Genomic DNA, 24,693 nt, shown 5'->3' on the forward strand with positions numbered 1-24,693 from the left:
GAAGGGATTAGTCTAGATATCAGCTTTCTAACGAGTACACAAACACACTTTTACTTGGTTTAGATTTTTTATACAGTCCCAGACATTCGGAGTTTATCAACGAGAAAGAATGAAGGGAGGTAATACAATTCATTTATCATAAAAAGAAGATTGAATAATAACAAATAGTAATGTATTGATGAATTATTGAGAGTATAACAAATGTGTAATTGACTTTCCCGATGAATTGTAAAGACAATCTATACATTGTTCTCCTATTTCTCCCTCTTTAGCTTCCGCTCCTCAAAACATCAGTTCAGTGTCCCACCATGCCTCTGAACCATTGATCACTGGAGAGACAATACAATAAGAAATTGATGGATCATTCTTGAGCTATGGTATACATATCAGAGAAGAAATGCATACATTGTTAGACCAAATATTAACTTCATAACTAAAAAAAATAAAAATAAAAATAAAAAATAAAAAAAACTTCATAACTGATTCTCACTCTTTGAATCAGTAGCCAATGTTTCCAAATAAATGCCATTGGAGCCATACAAGCTCATAGAAGGCATCTTTCCCACCTAAATGTCTGTCTGTCTCCCTTTGCCCTGAATGAAATGGTGAGAATTTCTCTCAATTTTGACTATTTATATTAGTATGTGAGAAAATGAATCTTTTGAGAAACATGATTTGTGATTTTACGGAATGATTGAGTCTTTTTATGATGTGTGGGATAGAATGAAGGACTTCACTGGACAATGTCATCACCATGGGATACTTGATCATGAATTAGTCTAGTATTTTACATATGACTAGGACACAAACACAAGTATCTACTTGATGATGCTAATGGGGGGCATCTCATGGAAGTTCAGGATGATAGATATCTATATACTTACAACCAAGGGAGAAAAAAATGAATGATAAATTAAAGTTAGGGGAGTCTTCGTAGGTCTTAGACCAAATCAAATAGTTTGTCTAGACATAGAGTCTGGTTACATAGACTATCCAATAAGAAAAGCTAAGATCCCCACAACATAAAGGGAAGACTATTACATAAAGGACAAATGACCCAAGCTGATATTAGACTAGATCCAAAAGTTAGCCAGAAAAAAACTATAAATTGACATAGACTACAAATAGGAATGTTCCTTAATGTTTTTCTCCATCAACTAGTGACATTCTTAGATGATATTAAGGAGAAAGTAAATAAGATGAGTAAATCCCACTTTTTAAAATTCTCAATTTGATAATGGAACTAAGAGTTTTCGCTGCCAAAAAAGAAAACATCAATATTTATATTAAGAATGTTGTTACTAATCAGAGTTTTCACTTTGGCGTTGTTGTTATGCCATCCTGATCATATCGGGAGTGGAGAGGAGGTGTGGGGAGAAGGGAGAAGAAGGGGAAGGCTCCTGAAAAATTTTGGCCTCTGTGTATTCCATATTTATACTAAGTGGATATTTTTCATAAAACCCCCCCAAACATAAGTATATATTCTGACGTCCAAAGAACATTTGCATGTAGGGAAGGACACGGTCTGACCGAAATTTGGTCAGACCAGACCAAACTGGACCGTCGGTCAGCCTTTTTAGGGCTGACTGAATCTTCCGGTGCGGGTCCGGTTTGCACGCTCACTCTTCTTCCTCTTTCCTTCTTGTTCTCTCTCTCTCCCTCGTCTTGTCTCCCTCTCTCCTGCTTGTCCTCTTTCCCCTCTCCTGCTCGTTCTCTCTCCCTCTTCCCTGTCATTCTCTCTCCCTCTCTCTTGCCCTCTCTCCTAGTTCTCTCCCCATTTCTTGTTCTCTCTCTCTCTCGCCCCCTCTCTCCCCTTCTCTCTTTCTCGTTCTCTCTTGCTCTCGCTCCCTCTCTCTCTCTTTCTCTTTCTCTCTCTCTCTCCCTCTCTCCCCTTCTCTCTCTCTTGCTCCCTCTCTCCCCCTCTCTCTTTCTCATTATCTCTCCACCCTCTCCCGTAATTCCGGTCTCACTCTCCCTCTTCTTCGCTCTCCCTACCTCCCTCCCTCTCACCCTATCCCCCACTCTCACTCTTTTCCTCTCTCTCTCTCTCTGTGTCTCTCTCGCTCTCTCACTCTCTGTCTTTCTTTCTCTCGCTCTCTCTCTCTCTCTTGTGTCCTCTGTCCCTCTCTCCCGCTACTTCTCTAGATCTCTCTTGCTGACTCTCTCTCCCTCGTTCCGGTCTCACTCGCTGTCTATGATATTCCGAATCATCGGCACTTCCCTCAGAATCTCCCACCGTTGCAGAATTTTGCACGCTCTGATCGATCTGTAGAACGACGTGGGTGAGTTTGAAAATTCGACGGCCTTCTGACACTTCAAGGATCAAGGGATCAGAGGTTACGGTTTGTTCTCCCTCCCTGGCGACCGCTGATTTCCGCCGTGTCTGGTCCTGAACTGCGTGTTATTTTCAAGCTTAAATTCACTACGGGTACAAGAAAGATACAAAAAAAGGAGAGATTGGTGTCCTTGGAAGATAATTGAGCGCCCTTCCAGCGTACGGTCGCTAATTTTGGGATTTCCCTCTTGCTGTTGCCCTTTTGACCGCACACCCACCATGGAGGATTCTTGTTGAAAGTGCTTTACACCGTCGGATCGTCCGTCATCCTTTCTCACCGCTTTGTTCAGCGAGATACCTCCACGGCGATGGCTGACTTGTTCCGGCTCCCTTAGCGCCGACAATTGCCTTTGTAACGGACATTTGTATTACCTCTTCTGGGAACAAGGCCTAACTAGGATGTTTAAAATCTGATGCTCAACCATAGGAGCTTCCTCGGACATCTCTTATTGCTGGCTGATATTCTCTGTTGATTAATTTGCTCGACGGAATTGACTGTTGAGACTCGGAAGAGGAGAACTCAGATTACTCTTGTGTGAAGCCTGTTAGCAACTGCCATCCTGTTGAACCACGGAAAGATCCTCCTTTGTCGCCCGCAACCAGGCAGCTGCTCACAGGTCATCAACTCTATCCCCTTTATTTTATGGCGTTATTTATCTCTTTCAGTGAGGATCTCTAGATTGCTCATCGCCTCGAGTGAGTTAAACGTGAATTTTTAGGAATAGCTACCATATTTTGTTTTAGAGAATATCTTGACGGTGCCGGACTGAGCGGCTATGTTGACGGTGTGGACGCTCTTGGATGAGATTGTTCCCCACTTGTCGTCTCTCGACCCGCTCACACGGGTCATTGGGAGTTTGATTGTGACTTGACCCGTCTTGTGTCGTTTGCTTATCTACGTCAAGGATCATTCGACGACCGATACACTTTCTCGTTAGTATTTTCTCGAATCCTCAATTCAAATTTCACGTCAGTTCATCGTTTTTTTTTAGAGTCCATTCGTCAGACATAACACGACGAGCCAATTCTGACCGTCGTGTTACATCAGTCTAGCCCTCGTTCTTGTTTTCTCTCCCTCCCTCCTTCCCTCTCTCCCTCTCTCCTTCTCATTTTCTTTCCCTTATCTCTCTCCCCCTCTCCCATTCCTCCTCTGTCTCGCTCTCTCTCTCACCGGCTCTCCCACTCCTTTCTCAAGGCCCTCTCTCTCACCCTCTCTCACTCCTTTCTCAAGGCCCTCTCTTGCCCTCTCTCTCACCCTCTCTCCCACTCCTCTCTCTCACGCTCTCTCTCACCCTCTCTCCCGCTCTCCCTCTCCTCCTCTCTCAACCTCATGTTGTCTCTCCCTCTCTCTGTCAACCTCTCTCCCGCTTTCACTCTCCTCTCTTCCTCTCGTTGTCTGCTCGCTCGCCCTCTCATTCGCTCTCCTTCTCCTCCTCTCTCAACCTCATGTTATCTCTCCCTCTCTCTGTCAACCTCTCTCCCGCTTTCACTCTCCTCTCTTCCTCTCATTCTCTGCTCGATCGCCCTCTTTTTTGCTCTCCCTCTTCTCCTCTCTCTACCTCACGTTCTGTTGGGGTGTGTCAGCCCCCCATTACGGGAATGTGAAGGGGGAGGGCTTGACTAGTCAAACCCCAATAAAGGAAGGGGGAGTTGAAAAGTTTTAACCCCCCTCCTCTTGTCTCTTTGTGGGAATATGAAGAGGCTTCTTTGGAGAATATGAAAAGGCTCTTGGCTTTTCATATTCCAAACCTTTCAAATTCCCTGAAACTGTAATTGGCCCTCTATATATAGAGGGCAAATCTATTCTGAAATGTAAGGTATATGAGTTTTCTGTTCATTCTTCTTGTCTCTTCCTCTCTTCTCCTCTCTCTCTCTCCTTTGGTTTGTCTTCATCACTCCTTGGTGGCCGCTCCCTTGTCTTGGGAGTTTGAGGAGTTGCTCCGTAGCACCATACGAGAAGTCGTTGCCCTGCACCAAGAGCCTTGCACGTTGACGTCACGCCGGTGACGTAAAGAGGTTCTTGTTTCCTGTCTCTATACGCCGACACAGTTATCACGTCCAAGCTGATTCCGCATTTCATCGTAGCGTCTTGGGTCGTTGTTTCTCTTCAACGAGTTACAACACGTTCTCTCTCCCTCCCTTTGTCAACCTCTCTCCCGCTTTCATTCTCCTCTCTCCCTCTCTCTGTCAACCTCTCTCCCGCTTTCACTCTCCTCTCTGCCTCTCGTTCTCTGCTCACTCGCCCTCTCTTTCACTTTCCTTATCTCCCTCTCTCATTCTCTCTCTCTCTCTCACTCTGTCCCTCTAGCCTGCTCCCTCTCTCTCTAGCACTCGATCCCTCTCTCTCTAGCACTCGATCCCTACTAAAATCTGTCCCTCTCGCATGCTCCCTCTCCCTCTCTCCCTCTTTCTCACTCTCTTCCTCTCTCCCTATGTTGCTTTCTCCCTCTTGTACTCAACCACTCCCTCTCTCCCTCCATAACTCCCCCGCTCTCTCTCTTTCACTATCTTTCACTTTCAATATTGCAGAGTTATTGCACTCCATTACTCTCTCCCTCTCACCCTTTCACTGTCCTACTCTCCCCCTCAGGTATTCTCTCTGTTTTGCAATATCTAAGCCTCACTCTCTCACTCTCACATTCTCACACTCTCGAATCGTATTCCTGTCGAATCATATTCCTGTCTTTCTCTCATCCTTTCTCTCTACTTATCCAACTCTGCTTCTGCTCTAGAGGCGACATTAGATGCAGCAAGATGGCCAAGTCAACTTAACATGTACTTGCACATTTGACTTGTCAACTTGACTGAACGAGGACCGGACCAAGACCGAGACCGGACTGAACTTCAGGTCTAGGTTTAGGTTTTAGGTAACATCGAACCGAGACCGGACTGTGTCCTTCCCTATTTTGCATGTGACCCTCTAGGCTCATGTATCAGTCAAATTAACAACTCCAATGGCCCAATAACCATCATTGGCCTTCCAAGTTAATTAATTATATTATCTTATAGATTAATTAATGTCAGATCGATTTAACCTAACCGATAGGTTGAGTCTCTAACACGTGCATGCCAAGCTTCACCTCGTGCTCTAGAAGATACAAAGGAGTGTGTATTGACTCACACATAGAACTTATTTGTCCTCAGTTACCACGTAAATATAGTTCCTTGTCCACTTGACGCTCCTAGGATGACTAGGGTATGGGAAACTATAAAACCCCAATTTGTCATCTGAGTTTGTACCGATATGTTTGAAAACCATCGGAGAAGTCCTCTCTAATATTTCACTGCCTTGGCCAAGGACTTCATCATATCATCTTCCTTGAGTTGTCACCTCTTATACTGAGGGTGGAAAATCCCATCTTGACTTCTCAATCCTCGTCATGAACTTCTTCATGCACCTGAACTAAGACATAGGTCATAATCAAAGTATAATTGACAGTCCACAATACGTCTTTGGTGTCTAAGGCCTAAGGAGCACTTACATAACTATAACATGAATCAACATGATTAACAATTTCGTATAATACCATTCAGGAATTCGTACGGATCAATTCCTTCGTGTCGCCATGCTAATGGCTATGGGAACGACGTTACTCGTCATATGAGTGAGGCTAGATAGTATTATTCTATCTGGATACTTCGATGTCATTCCTGAGTATCCTTCAAAGATGAATGTTTAGAACACATGCTTAAAAACTAGTGATCTCCGTATTAGGATTTCATTATAATTCTCTAAGTTCAATCATGTATTCATGGACTTCATTATGATCATTACATGTGCACTAAATGAATATGTTTTATTAATAAACATAGAACGCGATATGAAATGTTTGATTGGCTTGTTTACTAGACATATTCACATCACTCTCTCTATCTGTTGATATCTCTCAGTTTGTATAACTCTCTTTATATCTATATAATGATATATATATCTATATATACATCTGCCTATCTCTCTCTATCTCTCGATATATCTATGTCTCCTTTAACTATTTATGCATCCATATCTCTCTATATCTATATATATCTGTATATATCTCTATCTCTATAGCTCTCCTATCTCTCTATTTCACTCTCTACATATATATATATATATCTCTATAGCCCTCTTATCTCCCTCTTTCTCTCTCTATACCCCTCATATATATATATATATCTCTCTACATATATATACATCTATCTCTCTATCTCTATAGCTCTCTTATCTCTCTCTCTCTCTCTCCATATATCTCTCTCTATCTCTCCTTACCTCTCTCTATTTGTGTCTCTCTTTATTTGTCTCTCCCACTCACTTTATATAAATCTGTCTATCCTTCTTTATGTCTCTATTTCTCCTCTCCCTATCTCTCTCTTTATCTCTATCTGTCTAGTCATCTATCCATCTCTGTCTGTCCATCTCTCTCTCTCTCTCTCTATCTGTCCATATATATATTCATCTCTCCATCTCTGTCTGTCCCTCTCTCTCTCTCTCTCTCTCTCTCTCTCTATCTGTCCATATATATATTCATCTCTCCATCTCTGTCTGTCCCTCTCTCTCTCTCTCTCTCTCTCTCTATCTGTCCATATATATATTCATCATACATCTATCTCTCTATATATCTCGTCTCTATCTAGTTCTGATGGGTGCATCTCACATTACATGAGCACGACGTAGGATTGAGGGGTAAGAGTAGGGCCGAGATTGGCTCGTCCCCGTTCAGAAGTGCAGAGGCTTCGCTTTCTGGGGCCTTCGTTTTTTCACTACAGCTGCGGTTAAAAATAGTCTTCTAAGCTAAAGAGGCCAAGACACAGTTTTTGTCTCTCTCGGTCCTCTGCTTGTCATCTCTCTTCTTCTCGGCAGGAATGGGCGACGACTCCGAGCGCCCACTCGGATCCCCAAATTAACAATCTCCCACCATGTCAAATCTCCACCCAGAAGCTGCGATCGCCCATCCTTCATCGTTATCGTCTTCGACCCAGCGCTCAATCATCAGGTACTTTCGCCCTCTTTGATCTCCTGTATTGCGATCGTATTTCGCCTGATCTACATGGGTCTGCGGAGAAATCTCACCAGGGGCCGGAAAGATTCAATCTTTGATCTCCGTTGACATCGCTGGGAAATTATGGGTTTTCTGAGCATTGTGGGGAATTCGTTTGGGTGCTCGGCCTCTGGCGAGAGGCTCGTCTCTGCCGCGAGGGATGGTGATCTGCAAGAGGCGAAGGCGCTTCTCGAGTATAATCCACGTCTGGCTCGCTACTCCACCTTCGGCGTTCGTAATTCACCGCTTCATTATTCCGCCGCGCAGGGCCATCACGAGGTAGCAGGCTGAATCTCTATCCTAATAAATGACTAGGGTTAAAACTTGCAAGTTCTTAGATTTCTTGTCTCTGTTCTCTTGCCCGCAGATCGTCTCCTTGTTGCTCGAATCCGGCGTGGACATTAACCTTAGAAACTACAGAGGCCAGGTGAGGTTGCTCATCCTTCTGAAGTCAAGTTAGTTCTTTGGCTAGTCAAATTAGGGGAAAAAAATCTGTATTGCAGTTTTTTCCTTATATTATCTGCAATGAAATAGGAGGATTTGATGGATGAGGGTTGTACGGTTGTTCAATTATACCTTTTTTGTTATACCTTCTACCAATCATTTAGGATAGCGAAACTTCCATTGAAACGAATTCATAAGAACTCTCGAGAAAACGATAATGAAAGAGATGGAGGATATGAATAATTGGGAGAATGGGAATCAAAGAAACGAAGAGAGGCGAATGAAATGTTTTCATAAGAATTATCGTACAATCGAGAACAGAAACTTCATTCTTTGATTCAAAGAACCATCCCATCTTCATTTTAAAAGAAATTATGTTAGAGGAAAAAATCTTGGTCTGCCTCCTTCATGCTCTTTAATTATGTTAGATATCAATATCAGAGACATGTGAATCAAAGAATTGAGGAGAAGCGAGTGAAATGATTTCATAAGAATACACAAAAGGCCGATAGCGAAACTTCATTCTTTGATTCAAAGAATCATCTCCATATTCGTTGAAAAATGCAATGTTTTTTCAGGAAAAAAAATCTAGATCTGTGTCCTTCATGCTCTTTAATAATGTTAGATGTGAACATAAGAGAGACCTGTGAATGGATTGATAAATTAGCCTCTCTCCAAAAAAATATATCTACCGTCACTACATTTCCAACTTCATTTGGAGGGATACCATTTTAATGTTCCAACCTAATGAACAGACGGCGTTGATGCAAGCCTGCCAATACGGTCGCTGGGAAGTGGTTCAAACTCTCATTCTCTTCAAAGCCAACGTAAGATATGAATTTTGTTCGTTGGCTCTTCATGTCATGAATTCTGACTGAGAGGTTCGGAAACTGTGATTTAATAATCAGATACACAAGACGGATTACATAAACAGAGGAACTGCTCTCCATTTTGCGGCCCTTGATGGGCATGCACGCTGCATTCGCCTCGTCGTTGCCGACTACGTCCCAAGCTCGCCTCGGATCTGGAACTGGGCAGGGGAAAGATCTAAAGGGGATCCAACTTTGCCGGAATTCGATGAGAGGTGGTTCTTTTGCTTTAGTGCTATCAACTTAGTTGATTTGTGCTGGGTGCCCAATAAATATTCTCTTCTTCTCGTCTCTAGCGCCTTGTCGGGGGTTGTCAACAAGTGCGCAGATGGCGGCATCACTGCTCTTCATATGGCAGCTCTGAATGGCCATGTTGAGTGTGTTCATCTTCTTCTGGACTTGGGAGCTCGTGTGTCTAATGTCACAGTGGAGGATGGAGCGACCATCGACCTGATTGGTGGGCTCTCTCAAAAATTTTATCTTTTTAGAAATATGTCTATTTTTTTCATGCAAAGATTCTCAGTGCAGAGGCATTACTTATCTTGTAAATTGTAATTTTGTTTTTCAAACTATGCTCCAAAAGAATAGAACATCTTGCGAATTAGTCTCAACTTTAAGGGGGGGGGGGGGGTGATGTAGGTTTTATTCTTCGCATGGTTTTGGTGTCATATATGTCTGTCTTGGAAATAATTTCTCCATGTTGTATTAATAACATTATTTTAAGCGCTGTCATTTTAGATGAAGGGTTTAATTCACAGTATGCCGAATGCTTATATGGCCTAATCCATCTGCCGTCTTCTTAGAATTTCTTAATTTCCGTGGCCAAGAGATTGGACTCGTAGGCTACGTGAGAAAGCACCGTAATTATGATGATTAAAATTTTATAAAACTTAAGTTTTGTGCTCTCCACATGCTATTAGACTAACCCTACTTTCCACGCAGGCGCCGGCAGCACTCCCCTCCATTATGCTGCCTGTGGTGGAAATGCACACTGCTGCCAGGTGATTTAGTAGATTTATTTATGTACCATTATATTGGGGCTTTCCTAACGTAATTTGATTCATTTCAGGTGCTAATTGCCAGGGGCGCCTCGTTAGATGCGGAAAATGCAAACGGGTATATCTTTGCTTGCACGATTTTCTTTGCTTTTCTTCAAGTTTTGATCTGTTTGAAACAGACGGTCTTCGAGACAAATGGATGAAAAATACAATATCATGCCGCATGACATTGTTGAAACTGTCTTGTCACAAAATATCTTCTATAAACTAATTCAGTCTTCATTCGAAAAAATATAAAAACTCTTTCCAATGGGAGTTATACAAGTCTTTGAAATCATTTATTTTTGTTCCAACTTTCTCAAGGGAACTGACAACGACAAATGTTATTTTTATCGATAGGTTAACACCGCTGATGATAGCTCGCTCATGGCATAGACATTGGCTGGAAGGTATTCTTAGCAAACAGCCCGAGAGTCGAGGCCGTATTCTACCCTCTCCGTATCTCTCTCTCCCATTAATGAGCATTCTGAAGATTGCCAGGTGCGTCAAAATCGTTGATCTTCTTACAAATGATAAACAAAACATCCATCATTAATTAAAACCCGCCAACAGAGAAAGCGGCTTTCGAAATATCAGTGAATCGCCAGCATGCGTAGATCCCTGCGCAGTTTGCCTGGAGCGACGCTGCACAGTTGCTGCAGAAGGTCAGCGATTCAAGCAGCTTCCTTATAAAAAATATCGTAAGTTTCCTCCCAGTATATTTATACTGAACTATACGTTATCGCAGGTTGCGGTCACGAATTCTGCACAAGATGTGCCCTTTATCTCTGCTCGACGAACAGCACTTCTATCGTCGCATCAGGGCCGCCCGGTTCGATAACTTGCCCGCTATGCCGTAACGCTATCGTCGTCTTCAATAAGATGGAGAGTACGAATGCAGTTACAAAGACAAGCCGTTCGCTTTCTATGCGCGTACAGTACCATGGCGGCAGTATTGTGGCGTCGTCATCGTTTTCTTCCCGCGTACCGTCGCTCGGCAGCCAGAAGTTTCCCTCCATGAGACTAAACTCATGCATGCGAACGTCGGAGACAAGATCTTCCCTCGTCCGCTGCTCCAAATCGCGACTTCGTCGCTCCACTTCGCAGGGCGAGTGCAGGCGGTCATGGATTGTGGGACTTAACCAATGTGTATCAACGGACAACTAATGTCTTACAACTCCTTTCTCTTCACTACCTAGTACAAATTATCGCGGCACTAATAACTACAGAATGGACCTGAAGAAAGGATAGAACACTTGAACAAATAGTACTCGTACAAAATCGAATTTTTTAACCAAATAGGTACAAATTTACAACATGAAGCTCAAGAGGGATAGACAGAAGAGAGGGAGGAGAGATGAGGGGCAGTCAAATGAGGTTGGATAAGAGAAGAAAAAAGTCTTGCAAGGTCAAGAAAAAGAGTTAGATGATAGAGATGATGGTGAATAATGAGAAGAGGAAAGAGAGATGAGCTCAGTCAGGATAGCGTCAGTGGAGGCCAACAATGGAGAAGAAACTGCTCTTCAGGCTGTGCTTGTTGATGTAGACTTCGAAGTAGAACGTTTGGGAGGAGCGTGCAGCCATAGCTTTCCGTAGAGGTAGACATACCGTGGCCGACATCTGTCGTAAAAAGTCGAAACAGAGAAAAATGGACGAGGGAATTTTGAAGAAGAATTTGGGGCTTGAAATGGTGGAGATGCCTGTTGAAGGGCATCACCAGTGCTTTATATAATGAGAAGGTTGGGAGGAGCAGTAAATGCGGAATCGATGTAGGAGGCTGACATTCCCCAATCTGCCATCCTTGAAAGACTTGTGACTTGTGAGACACCAGACGATCCCAGGGAAAGGCATTAAACCTTTCGGCAAAATGTTACCTCAGGTTTTAGGGTTTTAGAGATAGAGAGAAAGAGACTTAGAACAAGATGCGGGAGGTCTACGTAACAGGCCGGGGGCAGGCTAGTGCAGTCATCTTGGTACGCCACTCTCTCTCTCTCTCTCTCTCTCTCTCTCTCTCTCTCTCTATATATATATATATATATATATATCTCTTTATAAATATCTGTCTCTCCTCTCTCTCGCTCTCTCTATCTATCTCTCTCAATCTATCTATCTATCTATCTCTCCTCTCTCTGTTCGGGTCTTCTGAGCAGCTATCTATGTTTGGTCATTACGTTGACATGTCGTTCAAGGCAGGGAGGAAGAAGATATAAAGAGGAGTAACTTGAAGACCACCCACCGCTGGGGCATTGAATGGCGCCAATCTCTCTTACCCTAGCGTGGAGTCTGCGCCTGGGAGTCGCCCCATCAGTCACAGAACAAGCTGGTGTAACGCTTGGCTACAGTGATTTCAGACAGTAGATCAGTAACTGATGGGGTCCTCGTGAGAAATCCTCCCTCATTAAAGACCGCCCACATTCAGATCACAGCACATGAACGCCTTCTCCTAATCAGAGTGAAAAGGAAACATGAATGCCTTTGGACGTGCGTGAAGTTTGTTCGTCATAAATGGAGGCTGCCGTATGCAAGCTGTGACTGTTCGTCCTGCTCTCGTCTCCTCCCACCTGCGCTCTGAGACCCATCATGTCGTTTCTCCCCATCATTTAATTGTCAAGATTCCGCGGAGCTGTTCGTCTTCCATTGCGCATGTTCATCTCAAGATGTGTAATTCCAACTTCACAGTTGGAATTCTCTTTCTATTGAACATATCCAAAATAAATTATATGCTTTGCACTAAAGAATACTAGGCAGTTGTTCATCATCACCAAGACTGCTTAACCCATGGCTAACTGACAGATTTCCTTTAAACGTATCAGATTCTTATACTAACATTAAACAATTTGTCCCAATTTAGATGAATACTCGACACTTGAGTAATGTAAGTCTCAGATATTTCAATTATCTTTACATAACGCAAATCGGATTTGATTCGCTATTAACTTGTAATTTTTCTTATTTTTGCAATCAAAGTTGGTTGTTCATTGTTTGCAAGCATTTTTTGCGTGTAACAGGGCACGGAACAAGAATAAGGTTTGTCCCAGGGATTAGGATTTTCTACGCAGAAAAGCAGAGGATCCCTTGTCAGCGCGCCGGCAAAATGTTATCTTTTGCTCAGTTATTCACTTATTCTCAGTTTATCCGTCTGGTTCCATGCCCATTCATGCCCGCTCATTAATCCGCGCCCAATTGCGGCCTACGCTCGCTGCCTCCGCCGCCCGTCATCATTCCTTCTCAGACCTAGGCCTCACGCGAAGAACAAATTCCACCGTAGTGCCCTCTCTATCTCTCTCCCCGTCTCTCTCTCTCGCTCTCTCTTTCTCTCACTGTCTCTCTCTCCCTCTCACTGTCTATCTCTCTCTCGCTCTCTCTCCCTCTCACTGTCTATCTCTCTCTCGCTCTCTCTCTCCCTCTCACTGTCTATCTCTCTCTCGCTCTCTCTCTCCCTCTCACTGTCTATCTCTCTCTCTCTCGCTCTCTCTCTCCCTCTCACTGTCTATCTCTCTCTCTCTCTCCCTTTCACTGTCTATCTCTCTCTCGCTATCTCTCTCCATCTCACTATCTCTCTCTCTCTCTCTCTCCCTTTCACTGTCTATCTCTCTCTCGCTATCTCTCTCCCTCTCTCTCTCTCTCTCTCTCTCTCTCTCTCTCTCCCGCTCTCTCGCTCTCTCTCTACCTATCTTGCAGTCTCGATATGGCCTCGCTCACGGATATGTTCTTCGTCTCTCTTTCACGGATGTTGGCAAAGTTCTTAAATACGGGTGATGCCGTCGGTCTAAACCTTCCTCTGTCCCGTCAACATGCCTGGCTGGGCGCCGTGTACAGAGCTCGCAGGCTTGCCTGTGCTAGGCTGCAGTAATGGTGTTTGACCGAGTCCTCTTCTCCGGAGAATCTGCAAGAGTCAACAGAAGAGAAAGGTTAAGAATAACAGAAACACCATACTCCGACGTGACGGTCGGCCCCCATCTTTTAAGACGTCGCAGATGCCATGGAAACTGGAATGACCTCCCTCTCTCCCTCTCTCCCTCTCTCCCTCTCTCCCTCTCTCTATTTCTCACAGACACAGTCCCTCACTTCCTCTGTACATATATATCCACCTTCCTTTCCATCTCTATCTCCATCTATCTATAGACCTATCTCACTTTCGCATTATATCCCTAACTATGTACCAATCTCTATCCATCTCTGTCTATCTATCAACTATATTAACTCTCAATCCCTCCTATCCGTCAATCCGTCCAATTTATATTATCTACTATCTATATGTTATCTCTCTATACTCCTCTCTATCTATCTATCTATCTATCTATCTATCCATCTCTCATTGATCTCTCTGTCCCTCCTATCTATCTATATTTTCTACTATCTATTAATTCTAAGAAGTAACCATAGCTTCTCAAAAAGAAAAGCCTGTAATTCTTCAAACTAGGTAGTTTTCAGTATGTTACGAACAAACCAAACTTTATAAGTAATCAATTTAGTATCTCTCTACCCCTCCTATCTATCTATATTATCTACTACCTATCAATTTATTTTCTCTCTATCCCTCTTACCTCACTATATTTTCTATATCTATCAATTTGTTATCTCTCTATATCTCCTGTCTATCTATATTAACTAATATCTATCAATTTATTATCTCTCTGTCCCTCCTATCTATCTATATTATCTAATATCTATCAATTTATTATCTCTCTGTCCCTCCTATCTATCTATCTATCTGTTCGATCTCCCTATTCCCCCCTATCTATCATCTGTTTGATTTCCCTATCACCCCTATCTATCTATCTCTCTTTCCCTCCGTCTATCTATCTACACTATCTCTTTATCCTTCCCCTATGTATCTATCTATATTCTCTCCATACAACTTCCTCTCTCTACTATCAATCTAGCTTTTATCTCATCTCTAAAGGTACTCATCTGTTTATACCTCGTTTTCTGTCTACGTGAAACCTCTGGAATAGCGCTCGGCTTACAACAAGCAAGACCAGAAAGTTCCATTAAATTGCCTTCGTTTAAACGCCATTAAACGCCGACCCGTCAACTTCTACCCTGCGACTCGCAGAAGGCGGCGGAGCGTACTTCTTTCTGCCTCTTCTTCCCGCAGTGTTCGAGAGTCCATTCGACTCACAAACTTACGAGCAGAATCGCTCGTTCTGAACGCAGGATATGTTCCAGGTCGAAGGAACACTTCAGAAGACCTACAGCGCGAGTAGCCTGGCGGTCACGGCTCGAACACCATTTACTGAAACCGCAGAAACTAGTCGGTCTTGTATTTAATTCCTTGATCCGCTCCTGCAGCGGCATTAACTCGGCCGAGCTTAGAGCTGATCGTAGGGATCATTAGAACCTCCACCGCCACTTGTAAGCTGATCCTTGTTTCAGTTATGAGGCTTGTTCTATGTTTTCTCATCTTCTTCCTGGACTTATTCGATGAGCATATACTGGCCTTCATCGAAACCAAGTAATATAGATTAAATCATTGGACAAAAGGTGTATTATTATTTACATTGATAGCTCTTCCTTGCTTCAGATTGACGGATATTGTATTGATATCATCCAACCTCGTGCTATCAGGTTCAGGGCTTCTTTTAGAACAAAAAAGTAACAAGCGTAAAGTTGGACTAGATTCAACTCGTTGCAGGCCGTCATCGCTTCAGATATTATTCTAATTTTATGATACTTTCTTCTCGAAGGTAATGCTGCAACGCCGTGATCGCAGATCATGAATTGTTCTTTATGCTCGTCCTGACCGAAATTAAAAGTACAAGGAAACAAACAACCTGGCGAGCTAAAGCCAGTAAATTGTAGCTCGTACTGGCTTTAGATCATAGAATTGCTACTTCTCTTCTTCTACGCCGTGTCACCAGACTTGGGAGCTGTAAAATGAATGAGCTGGTAATGCATGTAATAAAGAAAGGAATCGCAGTATGACTAAAATTGAATAACACGGCGCTCGTCCTCAACTGAGGCTTGTTCAAACTTCTTTGTCTTCTTCCGTATGACGGTACACCGTGCCCTCAGAGCATGGGCTTGTTCTGTCGGCTCGTCATACCCAAAACCCATTATAGATAAGGAAAAAAAAAACAGGCAAGCCAAACCCAGTAATTAGCAGCTTGTCCTCGCCTCAGATCATTGTCTTGTCTTATATTTTCTCTTATTTGTCGCAACAGAACTATTGCTATATGCGCCCTGCGATCATATCCTCTCGTCTTGCCCATGATAAAAAAATAGTTTAAAAAAACACTGGACGAGCCAAGTACAATTACTGTTAAATCGTCCGTGCCTCAGATCATGGTCTTCCTCAATCTTTTCTCTCCGTTTTCCGCAACGGAAATGCTGCTAGTACGCCGTGCCCTCATAGCATATTCACGTTCAATCAGGTCATCATACGTACAAAAAGAATCCATTTGCGAAATACCAAGCTGGAGCAGTAACTTGCAATTACTATCCTTGTCTCTGTACTTTTCTTTCTTGCGATTGAAGTGGCTCTCTGTCGTTTGTTCATCTGTCTGAACTCTGAAGAGCTTCGTCCACCATGCGAAAAAGAAGACGAGCTGGCCCAACAAGGCCCAGAACGACTTCAATAATTTCCCTTTTGACCGAGACGTTGATTCCTAGTCAACTCTTGCCTTCGTTTAATGGAGTCCACGAACAAACATTGACCCACCTGGATCAGAGAATAGAAAAGCAAACCACAGTGTACTCATCCATCTTTATTTCTTAGTTTTTCTTGTTTCCATCGTCTTTCGGCATCTTCCGCAAAAGTCACATCTGGTAGCCGTCTGCGTTGGTCTCTTTTGGATGCTTCCATCCCTCTGAACAGTTCCCGTCGGATGTCACAAGAGAATAGACGATTAGACTCGACGAAGGCCGCAGATCTGGTCCCATTACTGTCTCTTCTCTGTCTTGAAAAACGACACCCTCTAGCGCGGCTCTCTGTCGCCATGCATAGCACAAAACATGCCGCTGCTTCATCCTCTGGCGATGCTATATTCCCATGGACGACCACATTCATGATTCATGCTACTACGGGTTGTTCGCGTTGACTTCCACATCTCTCTCTAGATCCGTATCTATCTATCTCTCTCTATCTCTCCCTTTGTATCTGTCTCTCCACTGGCGACTTGGCGTCATCTCGACCACGCTCTTTCGTTCCTGCCCTGACGATGCAACTGTGATTTTCTCCTATTAACGTCATCCTTTACGTTAGCTGACATGAGAGCTGAAAGGGTACTACACCACCGGCGCATTCCGTTCAATTACGTCATCCGTCTTCCTTCCGTTATTTTATCCTCTCCATCAAGCCCCTCGAATGGAAATGGAATGAAACTGTATATTCTGTCACGAAAAACTGACTTAAACGCGCACTGTCATTCTTTCCCATTCCGTTCTTATCACTTCAGATTTCGCCTTTTCACGGTTTGTCTCGTGAAACTACATCCGCACATTCACCAGCCAAATAGGAAGATACATGAGATATATGTAGAGAGATAGAGAAGGAGATAGATATATAGATGGGAGATATGTAGAAGATAGCAGGATAAAGAGAGAAATATATCAAGGGATCGAGCGAAAGCGATATATAGATAGCGATATAAAGATATAGAGAGATAGACATACCAATAGCAAGACAGAGAGATAGGGAGACAGAGAGAGAGAGATTCAGATAGCTACATAGAGAGAGGTATAGAGCTTGCAAGATAGAGAGATAGAGACATAGATAGCGAATGAGAGAGAAGTTAATCTTTAGTGAGAGAGAGAGAAGAAGAAAGGCCATACATTTGTCTGCATACGAACCCTCTTAGCCACGTAACCCCCCTCGTCGCCGCCCGATGTGGTCCTCCGCTCGGCGACGAGCTATGGCCTTACCAGCTGGAGGGCTCTCCCCCATCATTACCCAGATCGCTCTGGCTTGCACCCGTCCCATCGAGCGCATCCATCAAATTCCATGGCACATGTGAAGTCCATGTGCCATGGAATTTTCCCCGGGGACTTGCCCCAGTCTGAAAGCTCATCGACAGGCCATGGCGAAGTCTTAACTTACATCCTTTGTCCTGCCCTTCAAAGAATATCCACAGAACGATAATCGGCCAAAGATTAGAATTCTTCCTTTTAATCTATATAATCTCGCCCGTAGTCCGTGGGCCTCACTCTTGCATGTGTTCGCATGTGCTTTCTCTCTATGTCTCTCTCTCGTTCTCTTTCTCTCTCTATAGACCAGGTTCTAGATAAAACGGCGAGGGATGAGGGCAGGGTTCACGAAGAAAAAAAATGAGCTTTGAGGACAAGTTGCTCCGCTACTTGAAGGCTGGCTTACAGCGAGTTGACTATCCGTCGAGCTCCACGGTGATAGAGAGGAAGAGGGCGGTCAAGCTTGCAGCCGACGCCGCCATGGCCTTGGCCAAAGGAAGAAGACGATGGAGCCTCGCCGTCATCGCCAACCTTCACAAGACCAAGTCCAGCCATGAACTTCCTCAGAGGAAGAAGATCACCCTTCAGAAGAGGGTACGTAGGACGCCTCGCGCCGCCGCTATCAAGCTTGCTAGGAGTATAGTCCGGAGGAGAACCCAGGTTCTCAAGCGCCTCGTCCCCGGCGGAGACTCGATTAATGACCTCACCGAGCTCTTGGACGAAGCTGCCGACTATGTCGTCTCCCTTCGCGCTCAGGTCGATGTTTTGCGCCGTTTAGTGACCTCCGTGGGGACGCGCTACTGCCCGTGAGTGCTCTATCTTTCTCTCAAACTCTTGAATAATTTTATTGATGCTTAATCTGTTAATCATTTCCTCCATGCAGGGACTTCAAAGGGTAATAAGTTGTAGGTTTCGTCGTCTCCCCTTCTATCGTGCGGGAATTGACTACATCCTTGGTGCTTCTTCGGATTCCGCAGGCAAGCCACGTGCTTGACCTTGCCACTTTCAGAGCGAGCAAGATATCGATGAAGTTAGAGAGAGAGACAGAAAGAGAAGAGAACGAGAAATTTATTGCGTGGGTCGTCGAGTAGAGACGAAATAGGGGTAGAGAAAGATAGATATGGAGATTGAAGGACAGATTTCTATATCCATCCGTTAATCTCCATGTAACACAGAGCGATGACGGGCAAAAAAGATCGATTGAAGACACTAGAAGCGGAGTGTCATCGTAGAGGGCTGCGGCTCACTTAGATGGCGACCGACCCGGCGGCACCACTTTCACTGCAAAAGAAACAAGGAAGCCACCGATCATCTCCTTAATGACAAGTTTTTGCTATTAACCTCAAAGCCTCGTGTCAAAGCGGTAGAAAGAACCACTTGGTCCTTGCTCAATCTAATGTGGAGTTCAAAAAACATCGAAACATAGGCCTCTCACTCTGTCTTCCTCTCTCTCTCGCAGTAGTAAAAATATAACAAACGGAATTAAAGTTCTATTCCGGGTAAAATGCATTTTCTAACCCTCTCTAACAATGACAACCATTAGGGGGTTTTCAAATGTATTCAACTTCTGTTTCTTGGATTCAGATTTATACGATCTCTAGTCTTCTTGGTGAAGAGCTCTCTCTCTCTAAAAATTATGGAGGCCATAATAAATGGCAACCGTACTTTTTCATTGGCGAAAGAAACAGAGATGCTCGGTCCTTAATTTATCAGCAACGGCGCCAGATCAGCAGTGGCGGCAGGGTTGTGAGAGATATTTAATGATTTTAGAGGCCGAATGGGTCATGCTCATGTATAAGAGGAAGAGGAATTCTTATTTAAAAAAAGACGAGGATAAAGCCTCATTTTATTATTTGGGAGATCCAAATTTGTCTACAGAATCCTCTTAGGTTAGATCGATTCATACACACGAGTAGGACCAGTCAATATTCCTTTGGCTCATTGGGTCACAAAAAATCTGACGATATCAGGTTTTAAACGAAAGATGATTGGAAGGAAAGGCTTACAGCGAAACGTTATGGACATAGAGATGAACTGTTTCCAGAGAATATCCCCTTCTAAAATGAGAACATCCTCAAGCCTCATGAAGGACCACTTTTTCAGAAAATCAACGAGGGGTAGAACTGAAATAGCAGGCCTGTTTGATGTCCGCGATTCATTTTCTAACTCGCTAGTTTTTTTTCCGAGTAAATACCGGCGACAGCCCTTCCAGAATTTCCTGTTTTTGAAAGACCGACAGGTTTTACATCCTACCAAAAAATTAAATTATTTCCCTCAACACATACTGAGCATGGAACATAGGAAGCCTCTGAGTCCAGAATAACCCACGGTCAAACGAACTAAAACCCACGACGTCAGTCATAGTTACGTAGTTTTATGTTCATTCAGATGTTTGGTTCTCTAGGATTTAAATTAAATTTGTTGCTCTAAATCTTGATGGAAGGAATTTGGGGTAGACATGAAGGGATGAGAGAGGAATCGACACAGATGCGCCGTCGGACTTCTTCGGCACCCAAAACACAGCAAGTTTTGCATCTACTAGAATCAAAAACAATTTTCCCAAGAGGAAAAGCCTCCTGCGTACTTGGGAAGGTTTGGGCTGAAGAAAGAATTGCCATTTCTTGCGGAGGAAAGGATAAAATGCAAACGCCAAAAAAGAAAGATGCAGAAATGTATGGACACTTCTTCCTAGTTCCTAAGCCGGTCAAACATGCAGAAGAGAAACCACCGAACTGCCAATAAAGCGAGAATCGAAAATAAGATGGGAATGAGGAGACTACTTCTTGATCAACGCTCACCAACCTGGCGAAAGAAATGCAAGAAGGTCACCAAATTGTAGAGCACACGATGAAGAGCCATCGATGAGCGGAGCGTACATGTACGAATCCGAGGTCAAGTACTCAATCAAACCCTTCAAAAGCTTCTTACTCCTCTTGTCACGCCTCCTACGCGGCTTCAAACTCCGTCCCCCATCTCCTTTCTTCTCTCCCATTCTCTCTCACTCACGATCTCTCCTCTGTCTATCACACACTCTCTCTCTAAACTGTTCGATTGGCGGTAACAGGAAGTTTGACGTGTCAAACGGTCGACTCCTCCCACCTGTCAAGACGACAGCCCGACAAATCGACAGTACAAAAGCACCATTACTCGGCCCATCACAAGACTAATCGCCATTGTCAATAATCAAAGAAAAGAAAACGTCAAGATAAACCGGAGATCAACCGAGGAAGTTCGAGAAAACTAACGGTATTACTCGGCCCATTACAAGACACCGCCATTGACACCAATCAAAGAAAAGAAAATGCCAAAGATAATTCAAAGATGAAACGAAGTGGGTCTACGAAAGCTGTTGTAGGAGGGTCAGAACTTGGCACGGCGGGCATTGCGGAAGGCGCAGCAGCCGATGGAGTATACGAGAAGTAGGACGACGAGGAAGAAGATGTTGACGACCGCCAGCTTCTTCCAGTCGCTTCGGAGGTTGGCGAGGACGCCGGCCTTGCATGAGCCGCAGCCGAAGCAGAGCTCGCGCTCGTCGTTGCTCCACGTGGCACAGTCGGCGTTCGAGGCTGCCGCTGCCGTTGTGTTCTCGCTGCGCCGCCACCGCGTGGGACTCTCGTACACGAACCCGCACTCTGTCGGCGGCTTGCAGCACCCAGACTACGAAATTGCCATGCACGATCAGATAGATAAATAGAAGCGACGATAGAAAGATGAACATAATTAGATAAGGCTGTTGAACGATTGAACGATACTCCGAGAAGTGGACCGCCTCATCCATAAAGGAGATTTAATACATAATTGATAGAGCGATCTAATGACCGATGGATTCAACGATAATGGATCGATTCAGAGATATGTCGATAGAAAAGATCATATATCGATGGTGGATAGTTGATAATTAGAAAAGCAGTTTAAGACAAGCAGTTTCAGACAGAATGATTGATAGATGAATAGACATCGTTTACGTAATTACGTGATAGAATAATAAGCAATGATTTAAATATAGAATGGTCGGACGATTAGACGGTTGAAAAAATAGATGGACCGATGAATGGATGTATGTACTCATGGATTGACATATGCATTTATAAATCGATTGAAAAAATAGATGGACCGATGGATGGGTGTATGTAATCGTGGATGCCTTGATGGATGGATGATTAGTTGGTTGGTTGCGTGGATGGGCGGATGGATACATAGATGAAGAAATGAATAGTCAATTATTAGGAAGGATAGATAGGCTGACAGAAAGACAGTCAGATGAATGGATATATCGATACATTGATATCGAGAGAAAGATATGAATATATACCTGGATAGGAGAGAGATTACGACGAATGAACTGGTCGATGGTCTGGTTCCCCCCGTGTATGGCGTGGCAGACATTGCTGGCGTGTAGGCAGCTGCGTATCTTGACCCAATTTTCGGCGTTGTTAACGCGTTTCTGGAGCCAGTGAGAGTAGTCGCCGAGGCGATACTCTCTGTAACCATGCCCAGATACCACCTCACCAGCGCCCTTGTTCGTGACGACAAAAGCGAAAACGGTGAAACAGAAGACGAGGACGATAAGCAGAAACATCACCAGAAGGTAAACCCATAATAGCCATGCAACGCGGCAGCACGAGCCGACGAGCCCGGCTAGAGAGAGAAGGATGAGGAAGATTCCCACCGCCATGGCCGGCCTCTCCAGCAACCTCTCGCACTCGCCTCCGCCCCTCGCCGCCAGCCATATTCCGCCCCCCAGCACTGGTATCGAAACCAGCAGCGCCACCACGTTAAGTATCCCGATCACACTGTTGCTCAACCTCACCATCTCACTCTCTATCAATCTATCTCTCTCTCTCTATCAGTCTTATCGCTAAATCTCTCAGCAACTGGCTCTGACTCCGAACGCGAGAGATTAAATAGGCACGGGCCTCGGCTAATGCAGGGGTAGAGCCATCCGATGGCGACCGGACGGTGTGAAGAGATCCGACGTGGGCCTTAATTGGGTTTCAGTTTATATAACGGGCAATGTTCATGGGAGCACGACGCTCATCACCCTGCCCAACCGTTGACCACGAGCGCAACTTCCCGTTTAGTGGTAGCGCGTTGACTTTGGGTAAAAGGACAATACAATGGAAACTTGGAATGTACAGGTAAAGATCCAGTCCTTTCTAGACGGCTACGTGTCCAGCTGGGAACCGTCCGATGCGTCTCCCCAGGTGAGTCGGCTGGTCAACGGCCTTCTGGAAGAGCTTGGAAAAGTTCAACTAGCGGCTCGTCACCATTTCTCCTTCAGAATCCTCATCGAATTCTCCGAGTCTGCAGGAGAAAAAAATTAAATATTTGATCATGGGCACCGAGCCCTGAGATCGGAGAAGAAAATAAAGAGTTGTTCGTCGATAGGTAGCAAGAACGAGCCAATAGCGTATTAGAGATAATAAAAATTTTGCATCGAGCAAGAAAATAACCAGTAGACTGTTCTTCCGGTATTGGACGTGGAGATTCTGCGCCTGACATTGTCCAAACTGCGTTGATCGATGCAGCTTGCGGAGAATCTTGTGAGGTCTCGGATTGCATCCTTAGCTTCGCCTGAATGACTTTCTGCTCCTCCTATGTCGTATTTTGAGTTATGTGCTCAGATATTCGATGATCGCGTATAATTTTCTAGCGAACTAGAATCTGTGAGAAGAGTAGTCGGTATGAGAACGAACCGCGAGTTCGAGTTCCTTCTCCTCCCTGGACCTTGCGCCGCGAAATTCGACTGCGTAATAAGAAGTCTTGCAGAAGGGGCACCTTTAGTAGTTAAGAAACTAAAACAGACGAGTTCTTGGATTTTATATTCTTTGCTACGACTCTTTGGCGAAAGAACTAGAGGAAATCAATCATATGGTGTGGGCATGCGTGCGAGACAATTTTTTTGATCGATTCCGTCTTTCAGGAGTAAACTGAACCGGACGAGTTTTACAGGATTGTGCGTTCCTTGCAAAGACTCTCGGTCCAAAAATTAAAGAAATATATTATAAACTGCCGGAATGCATTACAGAAATAAATGTTGCCTGATCCCTTTTTTTAGAAAGGAATGGCATTTCCTGGTTTATAAGATCCAAAATATAGAAATGCCCCGAATATCCAATGAGACCAAGGTGGTCCTGCCGTAAAAGAGATTCCTTGACTTCTGAGTTTTAATACAAAAACATCCACTGGCCTGAAATATTCGAAATGATAACGATTGCTGAGCAATGAATAGAAACACAAAATCTATTGACTCCAAAGAAGTTTCCAAGGCTTATACACAAATAATAGATCGATGAATAATAAATTGATGCGTGGGATGACTTGGAAAGAGACTAAATAGTGAACTTTATGATGAAGTATATTATGTACAGTAAAAGAACAGTATCATTCTCTGGAAATGATAGACTTGACGAGAAGGATACTGCGCAGGCCGCATGACATTCGACGGCTTCATCTGAAGAAAGCACTCTGTATTTACGATTCTCTTTAGAAATTCAGCTTGGAAAACGAAAATCACAAGATGACAAGCGCTGCGGGAGATGAAGTCTCACCGGTGCAAATTCCCTTCCCGCAACATCTCGATCTATTCAGACTCGGATAATACTTCAAATTCAAAAGAAAAAGTACAGAAGTCGTCATCACGAAATCGTCAGCAGAAATTAAAGGGGAAGAAAGAAAATGTTTCATTAAACATCGAAAAGAAAATCAATTACTCACAAAAAAACAGATTGGACACTCTTCGAGATCTAGATTAGGATCATCGATGGCGTCAAAGCACGGAGCCAGCTTCTTGGAAAGTATGAGTCTTCTCAGCTTCTTGTAATCGACGTTCGATGGCTGCCATGTCACCCGCTGAGGCCTCGTCAGCCGTTCATCCACGCCCCCCCTCCACCCTAATCTGCACACGCAGTTTCCCATTGCATCTCGCCTTCCTTCTCATCTACCTTCCATCATCACCGCATCTCGTCTGCAACTTCTCTCACGTCCCATCATATCATGTTCGCTGGCTATGGAAAGAACACTCCCTACTCAAACAAATACTGCTATTTATTCTCCGTGATTAATTTAATGTTCTTCCCGAC

General features: G+C 44.0%; 4 protein-coding genes and 1 long non-coding RNA gene across 8 annotated transcripts; 2 read left to right on the plus strand and 3 right to left on the minus strand.

Moving 5' to 3' along the window:
• Nucleotides 1–7,098: 7,098 nt before the first annotated feature.
• Nucleotides 7,099–10,894, plus strand: LOC144712990 (putative E3 ubiquitin-protein ligase XBOS32). Of its 2 annotated transcripts, XM_078587437.1 has the most exons (11): nt 7,105–7,308; nt 7,389–7,632; nt 7,721–7,780; nt 8,553–8,624; nt 8,706–8,881; nt 8,963–9,123; nt 9,609–9,667; nt 9,736–9,782; nt 10,064–10,204; nt 10,277–10,368; nt 10,452–10,894. In XM_078587437.1, the coding sequence occupies exons 2-11, from the start codon at nt 7,438–7,440 to the stop codon at nt 10,868–10,870; spliced, it is 1,422 nt and encodes a 473-aa protein (XP_078443563.1). In that variant the 5' UTR covers nt 7,105–7,308; nt 7,389–7,437; the 3' UTR covers nt 10,871–10,894. The 2 variants fall into 2 exon arrangements, with proteins under 2 accessions (XP_078443562.1, XP_078443563.1); XM_078587436.1 differs by having other exon boundaries at nt 7,099–7,308; nt 8,706–9,123.
• A 6,993-nt stretch (nt 10,895–17,887) lies between these two features.
• On the plus strand, nt 17,888–19,225 carry LOC144713295 (transcription factor IBH1-like 1). The gene is made up of 2 exons (XM_078587867.1): nt 17,888–18,417; nt 18,495–19,225. Exons 1-2 carry the CDS (start codon nt 17,972–17,974, stop codon nt 18,508–18,510), a joined length of 462 nt encoding a protein of 153 aa, XP_078443993.1. The 5' UTR covers nt 17,888–17,971; the 3' UTR covers nt 18,511–19,225.
• LOC144713296 (uncharacterized) lies at nt 18,658–20,682 on the minus strand. Its single transcript, XR_013583999.1, has 2 exons — nt 20,414–20,682; nt 18,658–18,892 (listed from the first exon to the last, which is right to left on the minus strand). It is a non-coding gene; the product is annotated as an uncharacterized LOC144713296 (long non-coding RNA).
• A 126-nt stretch (nt 20,683–20,808) lies between these two features.
• Nucleotides 20,809–22,549, minus strand: LOC144713186 (tetraspanin-8-like). The gene is made up of 2 exons (XM_078587698.1): nt 21,924–22,549; nt 20,809–21,268 (listed from the first exon to the last, which is right to left on the minus strand). Exons 1-2 carry the CDS (start codon nt 22,422–22,424, stop codon nt 20,972–20,974), a joined length of 798 nt encoding a protein of 265 aa, XP_078443824.1. The 5' UTR covers nt 22,425–22,549; the 3' UTR covers nt 20,809–20,971.
• A 132-nt stretch (nt 22,550–22,681) lies between these two features.
• Nucleotides 22,682–24,669, minus strand: LOC144713188 (E3 ubiquitin-protein ligase GW2-like). 3 transcript variants are annotated; one of them, XM_078587702.1, is made up of 6 exons: nt 24,329–24,669; nt 24,163–24,214; nt 24,034–24,065; nt 23,308–23,373; nt 23,065–23,206; nt 22,682–22,915 (listed from the first exon to the last, which is right to left on the minus strand). In XM_078587702.1, exons 1-6 carry the CDS (start codon nt 24,527–24,529, stop codon nt 22,875–22,877), a joined length of 534 nt encoding a protein of 177 aa, XP_078443828.1. In that variant the 5' UTR covers nt 24,530–24,669; the 3' UTR covers nt 22,682–22,874. The 3 variants fall into 3 exon arrangements, with proteins under 3 accessions (XP_078443828.1, XP_078443827.1, XP_078443826.1); XM_078587701.1 differs by having other exon boundaries at nt 23,065–23,197; nt 23,308–23,389; nt 24,034–24,079; nt 24,329–24,667; XM_078587700.1 differs by having other exon boundaries at nt 23,308–23,389; nt 24,034–24,079; nt 24,329–24,657.
• Between the last annotated feature and the right edge of the window lie 24 nt (nt 24,670–24,693).

Source organism: Wolffia australiana, chromosome 15, assembly GCF_029677425.1.
Source record: "Wolffia australiana isolate 7733 chromosome 15, ASM2967742v1".
NCBI lineage: Eukaryota > Viridiplantae > Streptophyta > Magnoliopsida > Alismatales > Araceae > Wolffia > Wolffia australiana.